The following is an 18,420-nucleotide window of genomic DNA, read 5'->3' on the forward strand; positions in this document are numbered from 1 at the left end:
TGATCTTGCTGAGTACAGGATGAAGTTCTGGAAGCTTCCTTTGTGAGGAAACAAATAATGTTGATATCCAATCTGTTATTGGGGCATTTATGTGCGTTACTTATATTTATTTGTATATTTTCACATACCGATATCACATTTTTTGTGTCATACCTCCCATGGGAACTTTCCAGTTATTCTAGTGTTTTTCTTGTTTTATCTCTGGCTAAAAGGTGTAAATCTTGCTACACTTCCTTATGTTTTGTCAATCTGCAGTTGTTTTAGAATTACTTGAAAGTCACTGAAACCATGTTGCTTGCATATTGACTGTCATTGATGAAAGGAGATGAAGACCACTTTGATCTACACACAGAATTAGAGTGTGTTTTTATCACCTGTTATGTACTGAACTGCTCTTGTCTAGCAACAGTACAACACAACGGACAATGTACAAGAGTATTGATCCCAATACATTGCTGTGTTTGGAGAAACATTACTTGACTGACACTGTATGGGAATCTTCCCCTGAGCTACATCTGGATATCAAGTTCCGAGTCTTTTGTCATCCTGCTCAGCCTTATGTCATGAACACAGGATAGATGATTTGCTGAACATGATCGTCAACTTAGAACAAGATCAATGTGGCGCTGGGAGTTTCATAATGTACAGATCTGATGAGAATTGATTTGTCTGTTATTATGTTTCTGGGTGCATCAGTGGTAACTTGAAAGATGAAAAGACCATTAGGGTGGACATACAGGTGACTGTCTTATTTGTGACAGTTTATCAGAAGGTGAATTTTCAACAAAACAAAAAAATGATACGTGAATGCCTCTGATTCAGCAGTGAGCCTTATCAAAACGTATTGGGCATTATATACCATTCTTTATCATGACAAATAACAAAAATAATTTAGACAGTAAATGGGATTGTTTTGAAAATGTTATTGTATTCTGAAAATTCAAAAGGTTTCAACTCACAAACATGATTGTGGTTATCATCAGGGTAAGTCATGTGTGGCTATATTAATGATTTTGATATTATTATGAGCTTGTGGTCTAATAAAGTTACTTACAACCTGACTTTCATAGTTAAGCAGGGTTTCCCCTGAAGCATATTTCTTGCATATTAAGGAAAAATACATCCAGAAATAAATGACTGCGTCATGACTGACGCAATTTCAAAATATCTATGTTGTTGTTTACCAGCTTTGGAATGAAAATATTACAACTACTCACCTGAACTTAATTTATAAACATTTTCCGAAGACAATATATGCAAACATCTTAAAATTTACGTCTAGTTTTTAATTAATCGTCGTTTTTAGAAGTAACATAACTTCGCATAAGACCACTGCCACGGGCTTATTTGCATAGCCTGTCACATGACCAGACTTTTCTCTCGTTTTAAAACAAACGCTAAAATCAGAACAGCCAGGGGCTTTACATATTGTTATGCATAATTATATAGATATGCTACTAAAACTGTGCGACTTTGAGGTACACGACAAAATATATTTATTCATCAAAGTGAACGTAACTCTCACACTTTGTGTGGCTTTGATGACAGCACGTGATGTAAACAAAGGAAAACTATGCAAATGGACATGGTCTTTCACGTTTCGGCATATTTTCTCACTAAAAGTTAACCATGACATATGTTTATCTAAATGTGAAGACTCATACAAAATGAAACAGAACAAAATATTATCATTGTTGCGGTGAATAATGTGATTTGGCGCAGTCACAGTATATGGTTAAGCGGAACCTATGGAACTGGGTAAAGAGAAGTTGTAAGTATTGGAGGGACACATGTTTTTGCCGAAATTTAGGTAAACATTATTGAATGAAATTTTAAATATAATTAATAAAATAGATGGCAAACATAAGGTCAGATATACAGAGAACACATTTTTATTACCAGATAGTGTAACAACAGGATTAACTTGAGTAATTCAATTCGGATTTGTTATGCTATTTCTGTTGACGGATCATGACAGCCTGAAATGAGACTGAAGAAAAGTCTGTGCATATTATACACGAGAAATATTTTTTTCAGGATTTAATTGCCCATAATTAGGGGTGCGTATTATACACGAGTGTGTATTATCGACGAATAAATATGGTATATACGAAATGTAAAGCTTTGGGCGTGTTTGTTGTTGCTAATAAACTGTATTCAACCAGAAAATATTACGAGTGTTCACAATTCTTCAGTTCAACTTCACTGTTGATAGATAATACAAGATAACTAGATAAAAGATGTAAATGAGTTAGTGGTATTAAATTATAATCTGACATGAAATGTATTTTAATATCCATCCATGATTAAAAATAATGTCTCACAGTTGAAACTGATGTTATTTATTCATCCTGTATTAGTGTCACTGTAAATTGTTTCATGAGCTGTGAAGTAATTAAAGATTGTGAAAATATAAAACTAACTAACTTTGTTTTTCATTCATATATCCTCTATTTCTCTGTAGTACAATCAGCTGAAAACATAAATTAGCACTTGTTAACTTAAACTTAAGACATATAATATTTAAAAGATACTTAACTTTAACACAGTGAACACTTTAAGTTTCATTAATCATACAATAACACATTTGACTCCCAAAAATTCATAGGCTGAGTCAAGGTGACTTTCAGATATTGGGAGTCTAGGGGGAACCCTGGTTAAGATTTGCAGTTTTATTCTGATTGAAAATGCAATTCAGACTATTTTTTGTCTTTCTAATTTTGGCTTTCACAAAAGAATATTAGTGCTACAACTATTGAAATCTGTGTTATAGATTATGAGTAACAATAGCCTTAGTGCTACACCCATACCCGTGCTTGTGGGTTTCACCGAAGTGGTAAACGTCTGAGACCTGCATCACTTCGGGCTTTCCTCCCACATTAAGCTGACACGCTGCGATATAACTGGAATACTGTTAAAAGCGGCGTTAAACCCAACTCACTCACTCACTTAGTGCTACACTGCTAAGACCATGGCAGCATATTTGTGTCGAAACCCTAGATTGTAGCCAATCTCTGCGACTTGGCTATTGCATATGTTCGTGCACTGATGGTCTGGATGGTTTCTTGTCTTTTCAGCAACTGGTTTGCCTTGTTAGGACTCATTTTTTTACAGGACCACATGATATAGCTGGAATATAACTGACTGGCATTACACAAGAATAACTCACACATACACTTAATCACTATAAGTGTCTTAGATTGTGATGATCACCACCTGATCACATAACAGAATGAAGCAGAAATTCTGCCAGTAATTCTACAGGAAGTCATCGATTCAAAACAGTTATTTAAAGCATTAGATTTACGGCTGAACAGTGTTAGCAGTTTCTGCTAAAGTCTAGGCGCCTTGATAAATATTGTTTAAGATGTTATATTGATCCACATCTGTTAATGACTGTTATCAGGATTTATCGATGTCCTTAAGACAACAAGAACACATTTAGTACAGGTTTGTATCAATATTGTTATCAAGAATTATAACATTGCTTCAGATTCCTTTTTCACTTTTAATGATCTGAGGTAAAACAAGGGCTAAGTTAAGTGCTGACAAGTTTGTATCTGAACCTTCCTCTGCTGTAAGAAAACATACAACTTTATTTATTTTTCTTTATTTTTCTTTTATTGTTTTTAGAAAGACGCACCTGTTACATAAATGGGCTTCCGCCCAGGGTAGCAAAAAGCCCATGACATAAAGCACAACTTATCAGTAAATCGAACTTTGTTGTTTTTTTTACAGAAAATAACATACTTCTCTGTCACACATTCACTCTAGTTTATATATCATATTGCAGTTTAGGAAAGTACATGGTCTCAAACATTAAAATCTTAAGTACGAAACTAAAATTAAATTGAAAGCTGCTCCTCATTTTCGAAAAGTTGATGATACAGCAACCAAGCACCATAGAATTTCTGTTGATTACCTGTCTTGAAAGCAATATGTTTTTCAATGTTGTATCGTGAAAAAGCTTCCTTTTTATGAACATGAAAATAAGGTTTTGTATTTTGGAATTTGCATCTATAAATATAGAATTTTGCAATTAGTAAAAGTAAATCAAACACTTTATCTGTTTTTATGTTCTCTTTAACTCCAAAAAGTATCAATTCTGCACAAAATGTCATATTATAAAAACATGAATATCCTGGTCTATCCATAATGACACTTCATCCCAAAATTGCGAAATCACATTCCCAAAACAAGTGAGTAATTGTTTCCTTTTCATTGTGACAGAAGGAGCACAAAACATTCTGAGCATAATTGAGTAAATACAGAAAAAACTCCAAATAGGATGAACAAATACCATACATATCATTAAATTCCTCATATGACAGAAACTCCTTATTGGACTTGACCAAGTCTATAATTTGGGAGATGCCCCTCTCAAACCAGTATTTCAAGAAAAATGATTTCCTATTAATTTTAATATTAGGGTTATAAAAAATTGGTTCAGTTAAAAAACTACTGAAAGATTCTGGCTTGATTTTCTTATCAAGCACTATAAATGACTGAAAACAACTTTTCCAAAAATCATTACTTATCAAAGTTAATGTTCTCTCAAAAAATGACACACCAAACTCACCAAGTTTACACAAATAAGGATATGTAGATTTAAATAGGTGCTTCCATTTTTGATCACCTGAGGACACAAGTCTCCTTATCCATGTGGCCTTAAGAGATGTTATGTATGAAAAAATATTCACCATACCTAAGCCCCCTTGCTTAACAGGTTGACAAACTTTAATCCTCTTTCCTTTGTCTTGTTTATCACTCCAATTTTTTTTTAAAAACATAGCATTTAAAGTAACAAGAAAATCATTTGGGGAATCAGGCAGTGATAACAATAGATAATTGAGTTTTGAAATCAACAAGGATTTAATGATTGCCACCCTACCAATTGGTGTAACTATCCGTTTCATCCACCTATTCATAATCTATTTAAACTCAAATAATTTGTCTTTAAAGTTCAACTGAACCAATTTTTTTCAGATTTGTGCAAAATTTGACTCCTAGAATTCTGAACTCTTCTGGATTCCAACAAATAGGCAAATCATCTTTGAACTTTTCCTTACAACCTACCTCTCTTGGGGCCAAGCCAGATAACTTGAGTTTTATTATAGTTAATCTTAAGACCAGATATTTTGGCAAAACAATCAAGAGAGAGTTAATACATGATACAAAGGAGGACTGACTACCATCAAGTAATAATTCCATATCATCAGCATACTGACGAAGAAGATTCTCACTACTGTCCACCAGGATACCTTTGACATCTCTGTTAGAGCGGATCATATTGGCTAGTATTTCTACACAGAGAATAAATATATACGGTGATAATGGGTCACCCTGTCGGCAACCGCGTCTGATATTAAACCTAGATGACAACTGACCATTGATAGACATACAGCTTTTTATATCATTGTAAATTACCGATATATATTTTCTTAAATTTTCACCAAATCCCCAAAAGGATAAAGATTTGTCTATAAATGACCAAGCAATGGAATCAAATGCCTTCTCAAAGTCTATAAGAAGAAGCATACCAGGAATGTTTGATTTTTCTGTACATAAGCTGGCATCATAGATTAAGCGAATATTGTCAACAATGTAGCGACCTGTCATAAAGCCAGTCTGATCTTCATTAATGATAAATGGCAATCTTGATCTGATTCTATTTGCTGTGCATGAAGATGCCAGCTTATATGAAACATTCAATAGCGATATGGACCTCCAGTTAGTTATGAAGCGTTTAGGCTTGTCCCCCTTTGGAATACAGACAATAACCCCTTGTTTCTGGGTAACAGAGGGTTCACCTGATATTAAACCACAATTCAATGATCGCAATAAAAATTTTCCAATATCTTTCCAAAAGAATTTACAAAATTCAGTGGGAAAGCCATCTAAGCCTGGGCTTTTGTTATTTTGCATATTTTTCAAAGCTTTTGCCAGCTCATCAACAGTTAATAGATCTTCCATCTCTTCACATCACTTTTATTTAAAAAGGGGAGAGAGTCTCTGTCCAACAGGGTATTCAAATCACAATCTCGCACCATGTGTTCTTTGCTACTGTATAAATTCCCATAGAAATGGCTGCTTCAGCAATAATGTCACTTGAATTTAGCAATGTGGTGCCATCATTTAACTTCAAATGAGTCATAGACTTGCTGACAAAATTCCTGTTCTCAAGGTTACAGAAATAACTGCTAACTCTTTCATCAGCCATAATCCTCTTAGTTCTAGATCTTATGGCAATTCCAGCCATCTTGTGTTTCCTAATTTCGTCCAATTCTTTTCTTTTATCTTCCAAATCATCAAAATTAATAACACTAGAAGTTTCAAGAATTTCCATCTGTTGAATCAGGTTTTGTTCTTTTTCAACATTTTTTATTTTTCTTGAAGGAAGAATAAGAAACTGTTTTTCCCCTGATTTCCAGAAGCCAGACTTCAAAGAATAATTGATCATTTATATTAAACTGAATTTCATGATTAGGTATATCATTAATATTTCGAGCATCACCATACATTTTAATATACTGAGATTTAACCTTTAAAATAGTTTCTCTCACTAGATCTATGTAATACTTATCTTTCAACAAAGAAGTATTAAATTTCCAGTATGTATTACGCTTGGACAAGTTTGGAATGAAAAACTCAGATCAATGATTGAATAATCAGTTCTATAACCTGCAGTGATTTTTGGCTGTGTGGAAAAAGAATAGAGTCTTTCTGAGATGAGGAAGAAATCTAATCTTCCTTGTTTTAAGGGTGACTTTTTACGCCAAGTAAACCTTTTGATTTCACACATCTACCAAATCAAAATCACCAATTAATCTTAATACTTTTTCACCGGCACGAGGGTTATTGATATTCTGGTAATTATGAACATCTAGTGACTCATTCAAAACAAGATTCCAATCTGCAGCTAAAATATAATCCTCATTTTTCATGACATGATCTTGCTCTTTAACCTTCTCATAGAATTCTGGTGAGTCTAAATTGGGACCATAAATATTCACAAGTGTTACCCGTTGATCACTCATAGTTATATCTAATATAAGTAAGTTACCATTGTCATCCATGTAAGTCCTATGAATCTTTGTTAAACATTTTTGTTAAACAAAATCGCAACACCCCTGGACTGGCTGTTTTTGGAATTGAAGATGCAATCAAATCCCCACTGTGATCTTATAATTGGTTCTTGTTCTTTTGTAAAATGTGTATCCTGTAGTAGATAAAATGAGTATGCTTTAGATCGTAAAAAGTTAAAAACATCCTTTCTCTTGGCATTATCTAGCAGTCCCCTACAGTTCATAGAGCAGCAGGTAAAACCTAAGTTAGCCATTGTCAATAAAAGATTTGTTCACATACACAGAGGCCATTTGAAAGATTGAATTTACACACTTTCTACACATACATACACTTTCACAACTATCTAAAGGAAAAGCTTTAAAACCATAAATGACTGAAATCAAACTCACACATGCTTCTACAAACTTCAAGTAAAGCATCGTATGATACAAACTGGCACCATGTGGCTACCACCAGAAAAAAGGGGTAAAATCTTCACCCAAAAGTATCAGTGGCATATACCAGAAAAGACCAGGAGCGAAAATAGCTGTCATAATGACAAGTAAGAAGCACACAAGTGTCAAACCAACACACAACTAAATACTGTCCACTGTGAAGCTAACATCCCACATTCACAGTTACTAGTGATTCGGTTGAATATTTCCTCATGCAATATTCAATTGACCCATATCACTATAAACTAAATTAGGCTGTGGCATACAGCGAGTAGGCACTAACATAGTAATATAGAGAAAAGTAACAAATAACCAAACCAACACACTGTCCGGTATGTAATTTACGAGTTTTACACACTTACAAGTTCTCTATTGATCAAAAGTTTAACTGATGAACTAATGATGCAATGCATATAAGACTTATATCTGATATAATGCAAATAAGTCTTATCATTATTATCTCATACAGTAATTCTACAGTATACTAGTTTGTTTTTTAATAGAAATCTCCAGTTTTTTTTGTGTGTTTTTTTCATAACGAAATGTGACAATGGATCTTCACATGTCCAAGACCGAGATCAACAAACCCGAACATGTTGATGTGCACTAAAATAAAGTTAACAGTACATTTGTGATTTATAACAAACAAAATAAAAATTGATCGAGAGAATGGGTCACTCATCATCAGTAATTCTACAGTGTATTCGGTTTTTTAAGCTCACCTCCCAAAAAGCGGTTATCTCATTTTATTTTTCACAACTTATCCATGAAAGAAATATTATAAGAATATCGTCCTTTCCAAGAGTCCTGCGGGCCGCCATTTTGAATGGTCACGTGACAGACGTACACACCTGGGTCATGTGATATGCAAAATACCGATGTAAAAAGTTCAAGAAGCGTCTCCAGTAACACTGTGAAACAACGTGACAGTGGATCTTCACATGTCCGAGAGCGAGATCAGGAAACCCAAGCATGTTGATCTGCACTCAAATTAAGTTTACACTAGATTTGTGTTTAAAAAAACCAAATAAAACATTGATCGAGAAAATGGGTCACTAATCATCACAGACATTGACTTTAGCTAGGTTAGATTCTTGGTTCTTCGTCCTCTTTGAGAGTTTTCCATGCGCTCCTGGCATCCTTTCTGTAATACAGGGTAACAACGATCCCCTTTTCGCGAACCTTTGCATTAAGTTGTTGTTTACATAGTTCAGCGGCCACGAAATTTTTTTAAGTCGATAGGCAGGTCTGTACGAACACTGAGCCGGTCTTGTGCCAATTCCCTCCCCACGGAATAGGTAGTCTTCAAAATGAGATCTCTGTCCTCCATGCGCACGAATTTAATGATGATAGGATTAGGTTCTCCGCTCGGTGTGAATCGAGGGAGTCTGTGAATATTCACAAACAACATGTTGTCCATCGCATGTGAATCCAGGTGTAATTTATCCTTGAAAATGTTTTTACAGGCCTTGTCACCATCTGTGATTGTATTAGGTACACCATAGATTAGTAAGTTGGATTTACGGGAATACATCTCTGAGATCAGTAGCTTTTCTCTAAGCTTGTCGATTTCGTCAAGGAGGCGTTCAGAACAACGCCATTTTGTCACCAAAGTCGTCGATAGATTTCGACATAACTTCCACCGACGACTCCACTGAAGATACCCGTTTAAACAAGTCAGCCACTTCTTCTTTAACAGAGAATATATCTGACTGGACTGTTTGTCCAATTCCTCGCGAAGGAACTTTTTCAAGTCGCTGGACGCAACGTCAGCAGGCGGGGAGGACGAAGGTGAATGTAAGGGCAGAATAACGTCAGAACTTTCCTCCTCATCTGTCAGCTCCGGGTGCAGATACGAGCTGATTTTATGTGTAGCAGTACTGCTGGTGGTAGATTTGTTGTTCTGTTTGTTTGTATGTCGTCTCTCCGCCATGCTTGTGTGAAGATTGAAGTTGATTACCACGAGAGCGCCAGTCGCACGTCTTTACGCTTAGAGCGCCATACCGGAAGTCAAACAGACAACTTAATGGATAACAGATTCTGGTTTATTGCTTTGAGCGATGTTTCGAGGTAGATACTACATTTGATGTTTCGATTTAGAATCTACATTGAAACATAGCTATATGCAATAAATTAGAAGTTATCCATGAAGTTTTACGTTTTCTTACTTACTCACCAACTTCTAGAATGCCAATCAAACACTTTCTCTGCTGGTCCAGCAATTAATAGTTGCCCTTATTTATGTTGAGAGATACTTTTATTTCATGTGGGGATCTAATCTCAGTGGGCAGATTGCTTCTGTACCCAAAACTTTCAAGTCTACTTTCCTGACATAAACCCTAAATACATGTTTTCAACAGATTTTTTTCAAACTTATGTAGTATTACCTTTCCTTTATCAGCCAAAAATATCTGGGTTTCAGGCAAGAGATTATGGTCAGCCAACCATGTAGCCTAATCCCAGTGTGAGCGAGTTGTGTTTTATGCCTTTTTGAGCAGCATTTTAGCTATGTATTGGAATGTAAGGTAAATGTGGAAAGAAAGCCCCAAGTGATTCAGGTCTTCGACATTTACCACTTTGGTGAAACCCACCTGGTGCCAACAAACTAAGAATCATAATAAAGGCAATTCTATGATTGAACATGATTATAGAATGTGTCAGACGATTATGCCATAACACCACTTGAAGAGAATTGTTTTGGGATTTATTAGGCAAAGCTCTTGTGTCGACTTGAGTTTTAATTGTCCAATTGATATATTTCAGCTGCTGTTGTGGAGAGCACTATATTCTGTATGCATGGAGGATTATCTCCCGATCTCTCAGATCTACAACAGGTAGGTGCAAGTTGGAGTCATGAACATGGTGAGCTTTCAAATGTATAGATAACCTCCACTCTGCAGTTTCCACCACGGCAAACACATGTTGAAATTCTTTTATATCACCGAGGTGTGTTATAACCATTTTGTTCAAATGGGTAGGAGGGGTTGTATATTTTGTATGGAGAACAATTAATAGTTCTAAATCAAATGCACAGTCTGTGCCAAAACCTTTTGCGGATGCTGTCCTGATAATGGTACTTAGCATCAGTTTCAGAAGGTTTTAGTATTTTTATATGGATTATGTTTCAGTGAGCTTACTAGACCAAACAGAATTTACTAGACTTGAGCCTCGGACAAACAGCTAAGGTTAAAGATTTAAAAAATTGTAGTAGATTCGAAGTTATTATTTCACAGATTAGGTCATGACATGGTAATAGTGGATATGGCAGCTGATATGATTAGGTATGATTGTAATAACCCTTTGTCGCTTCAAGTTGCCATGGTATCTTCACCCTGAATACAACTGGGAAATCTTGGATATCAACTTCGGAATCTTTTATCATCCTGCACAGCCTTATGGCATGGACACAAATAGATGATTTGCTAAACATGGTTATCGACTTAGAACAAGATTAACAAGATTGTGGAGTTGGGAGTACATATCAGGAGACTTGTCTGCTGATGTGTATATATCTTTAACTCCAGATATTAAAAGATGAAAAGTGCAAAAGGGTAAACCTAATGCGAACCTGTAACATTTGTGACACTGTTTATCAGAAGGTGAATTTTCAGCAGTGAGCATCATCAGATCTTTCAAGGCGTTATATATAATTCTTTATCATGGAACATTAATTGATTGACATTGTGTGGGATTCTTCCTGCAAACTACATCTGGATATCAATGTTTGAATCTTTCATTATCCTGCTCAGACCTTATGTCATGAACACAGGATAGATGATTTGCTGAACATTTATTCAACAATATTTTATTTTAATCAGAAACCGAATATTACCGTTTGAAAACTCTGATTGATCAATCAAACTAAAAAACAGTCAAACACTGTTGTGCTGAACTTTGATGTGTCGACCTTATGTTTCATTTGAAGTAAAAGCTTGGTCCTGATGGCACAGCTTCTGTTTTCCATCCTCCATAGACCGAAAGCTCTTTATCAATGCTTTACTGAGCCTTGTCTTTGTTCAGTTCTGTAATCTAGTTCCATATACAGATCCAGAGGATGGGTGAAGGGGTTTGCATTCATCTAAGGCATTGGAAGCGTTCAGAACACCCCAAAACACAGGATCCATGCTTGAAATATGTCCAATCCTATGCATAGGTGTATCCTACGTGATAAGGCAATATGTCAGTATTCTTGATGAATCTGAGGGATGGGGCTTCTGATGGAATATTCTCCAACATGGTCCATGAATTGTTTTGCAATTTAATTCATAAATGTTGGTCTACAGGAAGCTGTCTTTATAGATTCACTTCACATGAAGCATCTGAGGGCATGTTATGTACTGGTTGTTTGTTGGTTTCAGATAAAGGACATTGAACGTCCAATTGATGTTCCAGATCATGGTCTGGTGTGTGATCTGCTTTGGTCAGACCCTGATGAGGTGAGGGAAAGAGATGTGTGTGTTTGTTTGTCCAGTGTTAGTATTGGGTGACATTGTAATGTGTTAGACCAGTATGTCATAAATAAATGTCTGTATATTATTACTGTGAATTAAGATTTGTGTCTGTTCTGTCCGTTTTCCCCATTATTGGACTAGAACTCCCATACTATTGAATATTTCTAGGGTCAACTGCAGTATTTGGGTCCCCACTTGTAGCATTCGTAATTGGTGATGGTTTCCTTTATTGATAACCAGGTTTGATTTCATTGGTCAAATGAAGACTTGTCACGTTCTTATTTTTGTTACCTACGTCTATCACATGTTGTAGGATATCACTGGCTGGGGAGAGAATGATAGAGGTGTGTCCTACACGTTTGGAGGGGATGTAGTCAAGGACTTTCTGAAAAAGTTTGACTGTAGTCTCATTGTCAGGGCTCACCAGGTAAGACTTTCCATCACACAGGTGTGGCAGTTCAGATGGACTGATCAGAGGCTGCAGATGCTCACATTGTTGATACAGTGCTATACTGAAGTATGATATAAGGCTGTTTAAACAATACATTAATTTCAAAGGAATACATCATGAAACAAACATTATTTTTTTAAGTGGAAGTCACTAGTGTGAATAATATGTGAAAATATGCCAATTATTAAATGGATTTTAATGTTTATATAACTTTGATAGTTTGACCATATGAGTTATTTTCAAGCTGTTTGTTACTTAACTCATTGGAAATTCTGAATTAGAATTGGTCCCTAGCAACTTATGCATGTCATTAAGAGGCATCTCAATGGATCAAGTGGTCAGACTTGATTGATTGCATGTCATTGTACCCAGGATTCGAAATTGCAATAGGTCCGCTTGTCAGAGACTAGTAAAATTCAGGAAGGACAAAAGATATTTACTTGGAGACAATCACTTTTCTACTAGGTATGTGAGAATATTCTGTATCATTTTTAATTGCTCATATCAAGCACTGGTTTGTCTGGTCCAAACTCAACTATTTACAGGCCTATGCCACATGTCTTGAATACTGCAGTCTGGCGGCAAAGAACAAAATATTTCTTGTGATTTTATCACAATAGAAAAACATCCTTCAAATTATCAATATCAGTTTAAGGCAATCAGGTTAGAAATGACCTGATTAACTGTCAATTTTTCAGTGTACTTAAGAGCTGCAACTGTTTGATCTTTGTTAATTTGCACAGGTTGTTGAAGATGGGTATCAGTTCTTCCAAAAGAGAAAGGTGAGTATGAATGCTACTAATGAAAGTACTTTTACATATGCCATATATGTTATTTTAAACTGAAACAGTGAAATTTTGTTATGAAATTTTATTTTTAACAGTGAAAAAAGTTTTGATTACAATTTCAGTTTCCAATAATGTCACAATGGTGTTTTTAATGAAGGTTCAAGTTCTAGAGATTCCTGGCCAGAAAATATTGAAATTTATTGAAACCTTATTGCCTGAATGTCAAACATTTGCCAAACAACCTTCGACAGAAACATTCTGCTTCAAGGGAGATAATCCTGGCAGTAGTGTTTTTGGTGTTCTGTCATAATCCTTTCATGACATAAACCTAAAGATTGATACAGGGACTATGCTGCATGGTCTGGCATCCTTTTCCAGTCAAGGCCTAGACATTCATAACTCTGTGTGTAACTCTGACATTTTCTCTGGATAACTAGGGTAAAATTAGATTTATATAGATCATTAAATGTGAGTGAGCTGATAAAAAGTGTGTCATCTGAAGGCAGAAAGATTGTAGTTCTTCTATAAGGGTTAATTAGCTTAAAATGTTAATGTCAACATGTAACAATGGTGACTTAATGTCTAACACTGAGAAGTAGTGATCACTGATGGTCATAGGGCTTAGGTCAAATGAGGAATTTACTTGCAACATGAAGTCATGAAGAGTTATATCCCTTTGGTAAGTACAGCTCCATGACTAAACTCCATTTTGGGAAAGAGATTTATTTGCATGTGGCTTAGAAATGCAAATGCAGATAATCATGACTGATTTCAGTATTGTTCAGAGGGACATCCAGAAGTTTGTAGACTTTAAACTGACAGAAACCTATATTTGTATTGCAGCTTGTGACACTGTTCAGTGCTCCCAACTACTGTGGAGAATTTGACAATGCAGCTGGTGTCATGATCGTGTCAGAAGACCTCACATGTGCTTTCAAAATACTTCCTGTGAGTACCAGGTCTACATAATCAATATGACATTGTTTTGGATTCAAACAAACAACATTAACAGCATAATTAATACATGTATTTTCAGCAACTGTACTTACACTTGGGGGACAAGATAGTGTGTGAAAAACCTAAATTTTATTCCATATCTAAAATCAGTGGTCTTACAAACCATTGTTTACACATGCAATGCATATATTGTGGGAAGTAGTTTCATGGTATCAGCAGACAGATAGGCTAACTTGTTAACGTTTTAGATTACCCATTTCTAATCTTCTGCAGTTGCTGCGAATCTGCTGATTGAGAAAGAATCAGAGAATAATAATTAGATCTGATCATGATTTTAAAAAAGCATAAGGCAAGTTATGATGTACTGCCATGAATATATATATGTATGCAAGTTTGCAAAGGAACCGGTTTGTTGCATTGTGAACAGACTCATCCTGACTTCAACACTATTATAATGCCTCATGATGGTACATTTCTATAATCTGATTGTTATAGTGAATTTGTGTATACACAAAGGTACCTTGGTCACATTCTGTATTAATTGTGCTGAAAACCCCAACAGCGAAGGTGTCAGTATTTTACACACTTCACATATATATTAATTGTTTGATAGGCATTACCAAGAATTCATGAGTATACTTGGCCTTCTCTCATGACTTTCCAAAGAAAATGTCTACTGGTCATGTCTAAACACCTAGTCTTGGATGAAAATATCAATCCGGATTTGTAATATTTGTCTGTCTCCAATTTCAGCCAGAACGAGGGAAAGTGATAGCAGTGAACACAAAAAACAGCAAGAAATAGCACAGGAGTCTTGAAGAGCACTTTCTGCGAATTCGGTCCTGGGGAGGTGTATCCAACTTGAATTACCTGAGCTGCACACCCTGAACAGAAAAAGATACAGCTCAAGAACAAAGTGTTCTATTTTCATTGAAGCTGATGCTACCACAAGCCGAGTGTTTCCATCCTCCAGGATGGACTCGTGATGTAGACATTGTGACGATGAACTGAAAGCATATTCAAAACTACGCATTTTATATGCATTACTTCTGCCAAAATCTCATGCATTTGCCCAAGTGCTAAAAAATCATTTATTGGGGAATTTACTCACTCAAAGATAAAGTATGTTTGTAAACTTTGTTTTCTCACCCTACACACACAGAAAACCTTTTTTACATAGTTGTGTATTTGATTGTAGTTCAATTTAAAGGTTGAAACCAATTGTTTGTGTGGATGCAAGTGCCAAAATATCTTTTCATGATTTGCATGTCTGGCTATTTTCTTTTCACAATCAATTTGCTTTATCAAAGTACAGTGTCTACTTACACATTAATTGGAATATTACTATGCTGCGACATGTCAGTATGATTCAGATAATAATTTTCAGTCCAGGTTTCTCCTTATCATCACAAAAACAACCTTCTGGCTTGATGCACCACACCTATTAAGCATTGTATTATTTTGTAAAAGTTGATACTGACAAACTGAAAATACTAGTACATGTATATCGTGATAACCAAAATGATTTGGAATTATGGGTATCGTTATTATAACCTCAACATGTAGATTAAACATATCAGGACTTAAATGCTTGTGTTGTAAGTAGTAATATTTTATCAGTTATGGATGTCTAGAATCTTTTCTTTGTGAATAGATCAAACATTTTGTCTTTCTAATTTTTTCCTCAGTGCTGCTTACACTTCTCATACATACCCCACTAAAATCTTCCAGATAGTAAATATGTCCATAAATGAATACAATCACATGGACAATTTGCAAGACACAGAATTGGATTTGCAGTTTTTGGCAATATTGTACCGTCAAACAGAACCTTGTTTTTTATACATTCACACTGCTAAACCAACCATCATAGTTGCATCTTTTCTTTTATGTCTGATCTAATGCCGAGGTCAGTTCTGGAGTACCTTTAACTTTAACCTTAAAATACTGATGTCACATGGAAATGTTTATAGTATATTAAGAAAATGGGTGTTTGGAAGAGCCTAAGGCCGTCATGAGGTTGATAAAAAGTCACATGGTGTTTACTTCAGCATGTTCAGAAGTTTTTCATGAAACGTGAACATGTGGCTGAAGGTTGAGATAATTACCGTTGCCCTATGCTTTTCTTATTAAGAACTGTAATTTATCTGTTAATGACTGCTAAGTTATTGTTCAGATTAAATGACATGTATTATGATGTAGGAAGCAACTCTATAAGGCGGTGGGTGTCATTTGGGCACTTTACCAAGTTTCATTTTATATGTACCTGTGTGCAATTGTAACTGTGTACAGTAGGTGGATCGTATGTTGAATAACGTTTATTTTAGCCTTTTGTACTTGTAAATAGTTATTACTTCTCTGTGATTTCAAGGTGTACAGACCTTTTTAGTGTTGTCATTTGTCTAGCCAAGATAGTTTGCTATGGTATAGGACTGTCAACTAAAGGCACAAATTGTATCAATTCCTAACACTGGCATTATAGAATTGAAACACAAACCTGTTGCACATGGTTTAGCACAGATGGCATACAAGTGTATGTGAAATTAGGTGAGTTACGATTGTTTCAGGGATTTATCTAGACTTGCACAGAGGGCAATATTTGGCCCAAGGCTGCAGCAAATGTCATTAAAACATTCAAAATTAGAATTACAATTTCCCAATTCATGTTTAACACTAATATACTAATCTTATGGTTTTGTGGAATTAAAATAACACTAAATAAAAATGAATAGTTTTTAATTCTTTGTTGTAAATTACTGCAATAAAAATACCTCTGAATTTAGAAAATTAAGAACATTTAAGAACAAAATATAATTTTTCCCCCCAATCTGGCTGCCAGGACCACTTTATCCTAGAAACATCCCTTGTTTTGGCTGATCACATTGTCCCAGGCTCGTAGAGCTTGTCACTGGCATATTTGCTGCAGTGTCACTTGGTAATTTACTTAAAACTTTTCAAACCATATATCACAAACTGACATCAGGAATATGTTTTGCAGTAATGATCTGTTAGTGACCTACATAATACTTTGTTTTCTTGAATGTTAACTTTAAGATTTAAATGTTTTATCCTATACAAATGCTTTGGACATTTGTTTACTCTTTAACCATGTTAGCCATGCGAGTTCTTCTAGTCACATGTACATTTATTACTGATGTTCACCCCGTGAAATTTGTTTTATGCATTAACATGTTAAAACTAGTGAGACTTATAGACTTGTCAGTTCAATGAAAATTTCATTAAGCAGTTGTGCAATTTGTTTGATGATTCAGACTAAAAACTATCAATTTGCAAGGGTATAATCAGATAATGTAATTAGTTTGTGTGCTAATACTTGTTCATTGTCAGTGCTCACATACATCAATCAATTCAATGCCAGATTGATGAGATACGAAAATGTGTCACAATTGTATGGAGAGCCATTAAAAACTTAGTTCTATATTTTCAAATAAAACGGTTATGAATTTTAGCTTCCATATTGTTGCAACCACAACAGTCTTGTGATAGAAGATCAGACAAATTCTTAAACCTTTGCATGGACGCTTTCTTGAGGCAAGTGTCCTTTGCTATCATTTCATGCTGTGTTAGTTGTTGGTCTTATTGCATAATGGGATCATCCAGCCAGTTATTCACTTCATGATGATGTTAGTCTTGTACACCGATGAGTATTTCCTGTCAAGAGTCAAGATGAGTATTTCCTGTCAATCTACATAGAGCCTGGTACATTCCAGTAAGCTATATGATTTAACTTTGTATAATAAGATCAAAATCATGTATAAGCACAAAAAGCTGACATTATTTTACAGTGCTGCTTGATATTGGATAAGTTGGTGATAACCTTCTGTTTTTCATTCAAAGGTTTCGAATGTAGATAGGCTGAATATTACAGGTCACCCTCTTGGTTGGCGTGTATGTTTCCCATGTTTGAATTATTTCCTGTACCCCAGAACCTTGTATTAAAAATTCCCTTTCAGCTTTTATGGGGACAAACACCAGTGATCATAACTGGGGTGTAGAGCAGGATGTGGTTACTTAACCAAACTATTGTTGCTATTTTCACTGGCATACAAGCTATTCATACTTGGTCATTTGCTTGAGAAGTTTGAATGTTCCTTCATTTGGGTTCAGGCCCTACTTACCTGAAGTAGTGTTGAACCACGGGGACCACGAAGTATCTCTCCTTTATAGAAATAACCATGTGGCTGTTTCAAAGCTGTTAAATCTTTTACAGTTACTGTTGCAAAATAAAACAT

At 35.3% G+C, this 18,420-nt stretch overlaps 1 protein-coding gene across 5 annotated transcripts in view; it reads left to right on the forward strand.

Moving 5' to 3' along the window:
• LOC139469914 (uncharacterized) overlaps window positions 1-18,392 on the forward strand; it is a 59,393-nt gene extending 41,001 nt beyond the window's left edge. For all 5 annotated transcript variants that reach the window (XM_071252264.1, XM_071252263.1, XM_071252265.1 and 2 more), the window contains 6 exons: window positions 10,284-10,354; window positions 11,879-11,956; window positions 12,285-12,398; window positions 13,166-13,204; window positions 14,054-14,158; window positions 14,921-18,392. In XM_071252264.1, coding sequence (XP_071108365.1) covers window positions 10,284-10,354; window positions 11,879-11,956; window positions 12,285-12,398; window positions 13,166-13,204; window positions 14,054-14,158; window positions 14,921-14,971 — 458 coding nt within the window. In that variant the 3' untranslated portion in view covers window positions 14,972-18,392. The remainder of the gene's footprint in view (window positions 1-10,283; window positions 10,355-11,878; window positions 11,957-12,284; window positions 12,399-13,165; window positions 13,205-14,053; window positions 14,159-14,920) is intronic.
• The last annotated feature ends 28 nt before the right edge of the window (window positions 18,393-18,420 follow it).

Source organism: Haliotis cracherodii, unplaced genomic scaffold, assembly GCF_022045235.1.
Source record: "Haliotis cracherodii isolate W230 unplaced genomic scaffold, xgHalCrac1.p SCAF_2, whole genome shotgun sequence".
Taxonomy (NCBI): Eukaryota; Metazoa; Mollusca; class Gastropoda; order Lepetellida; family Haliotidae; genus Haliotis; species Haliotis cracherodii.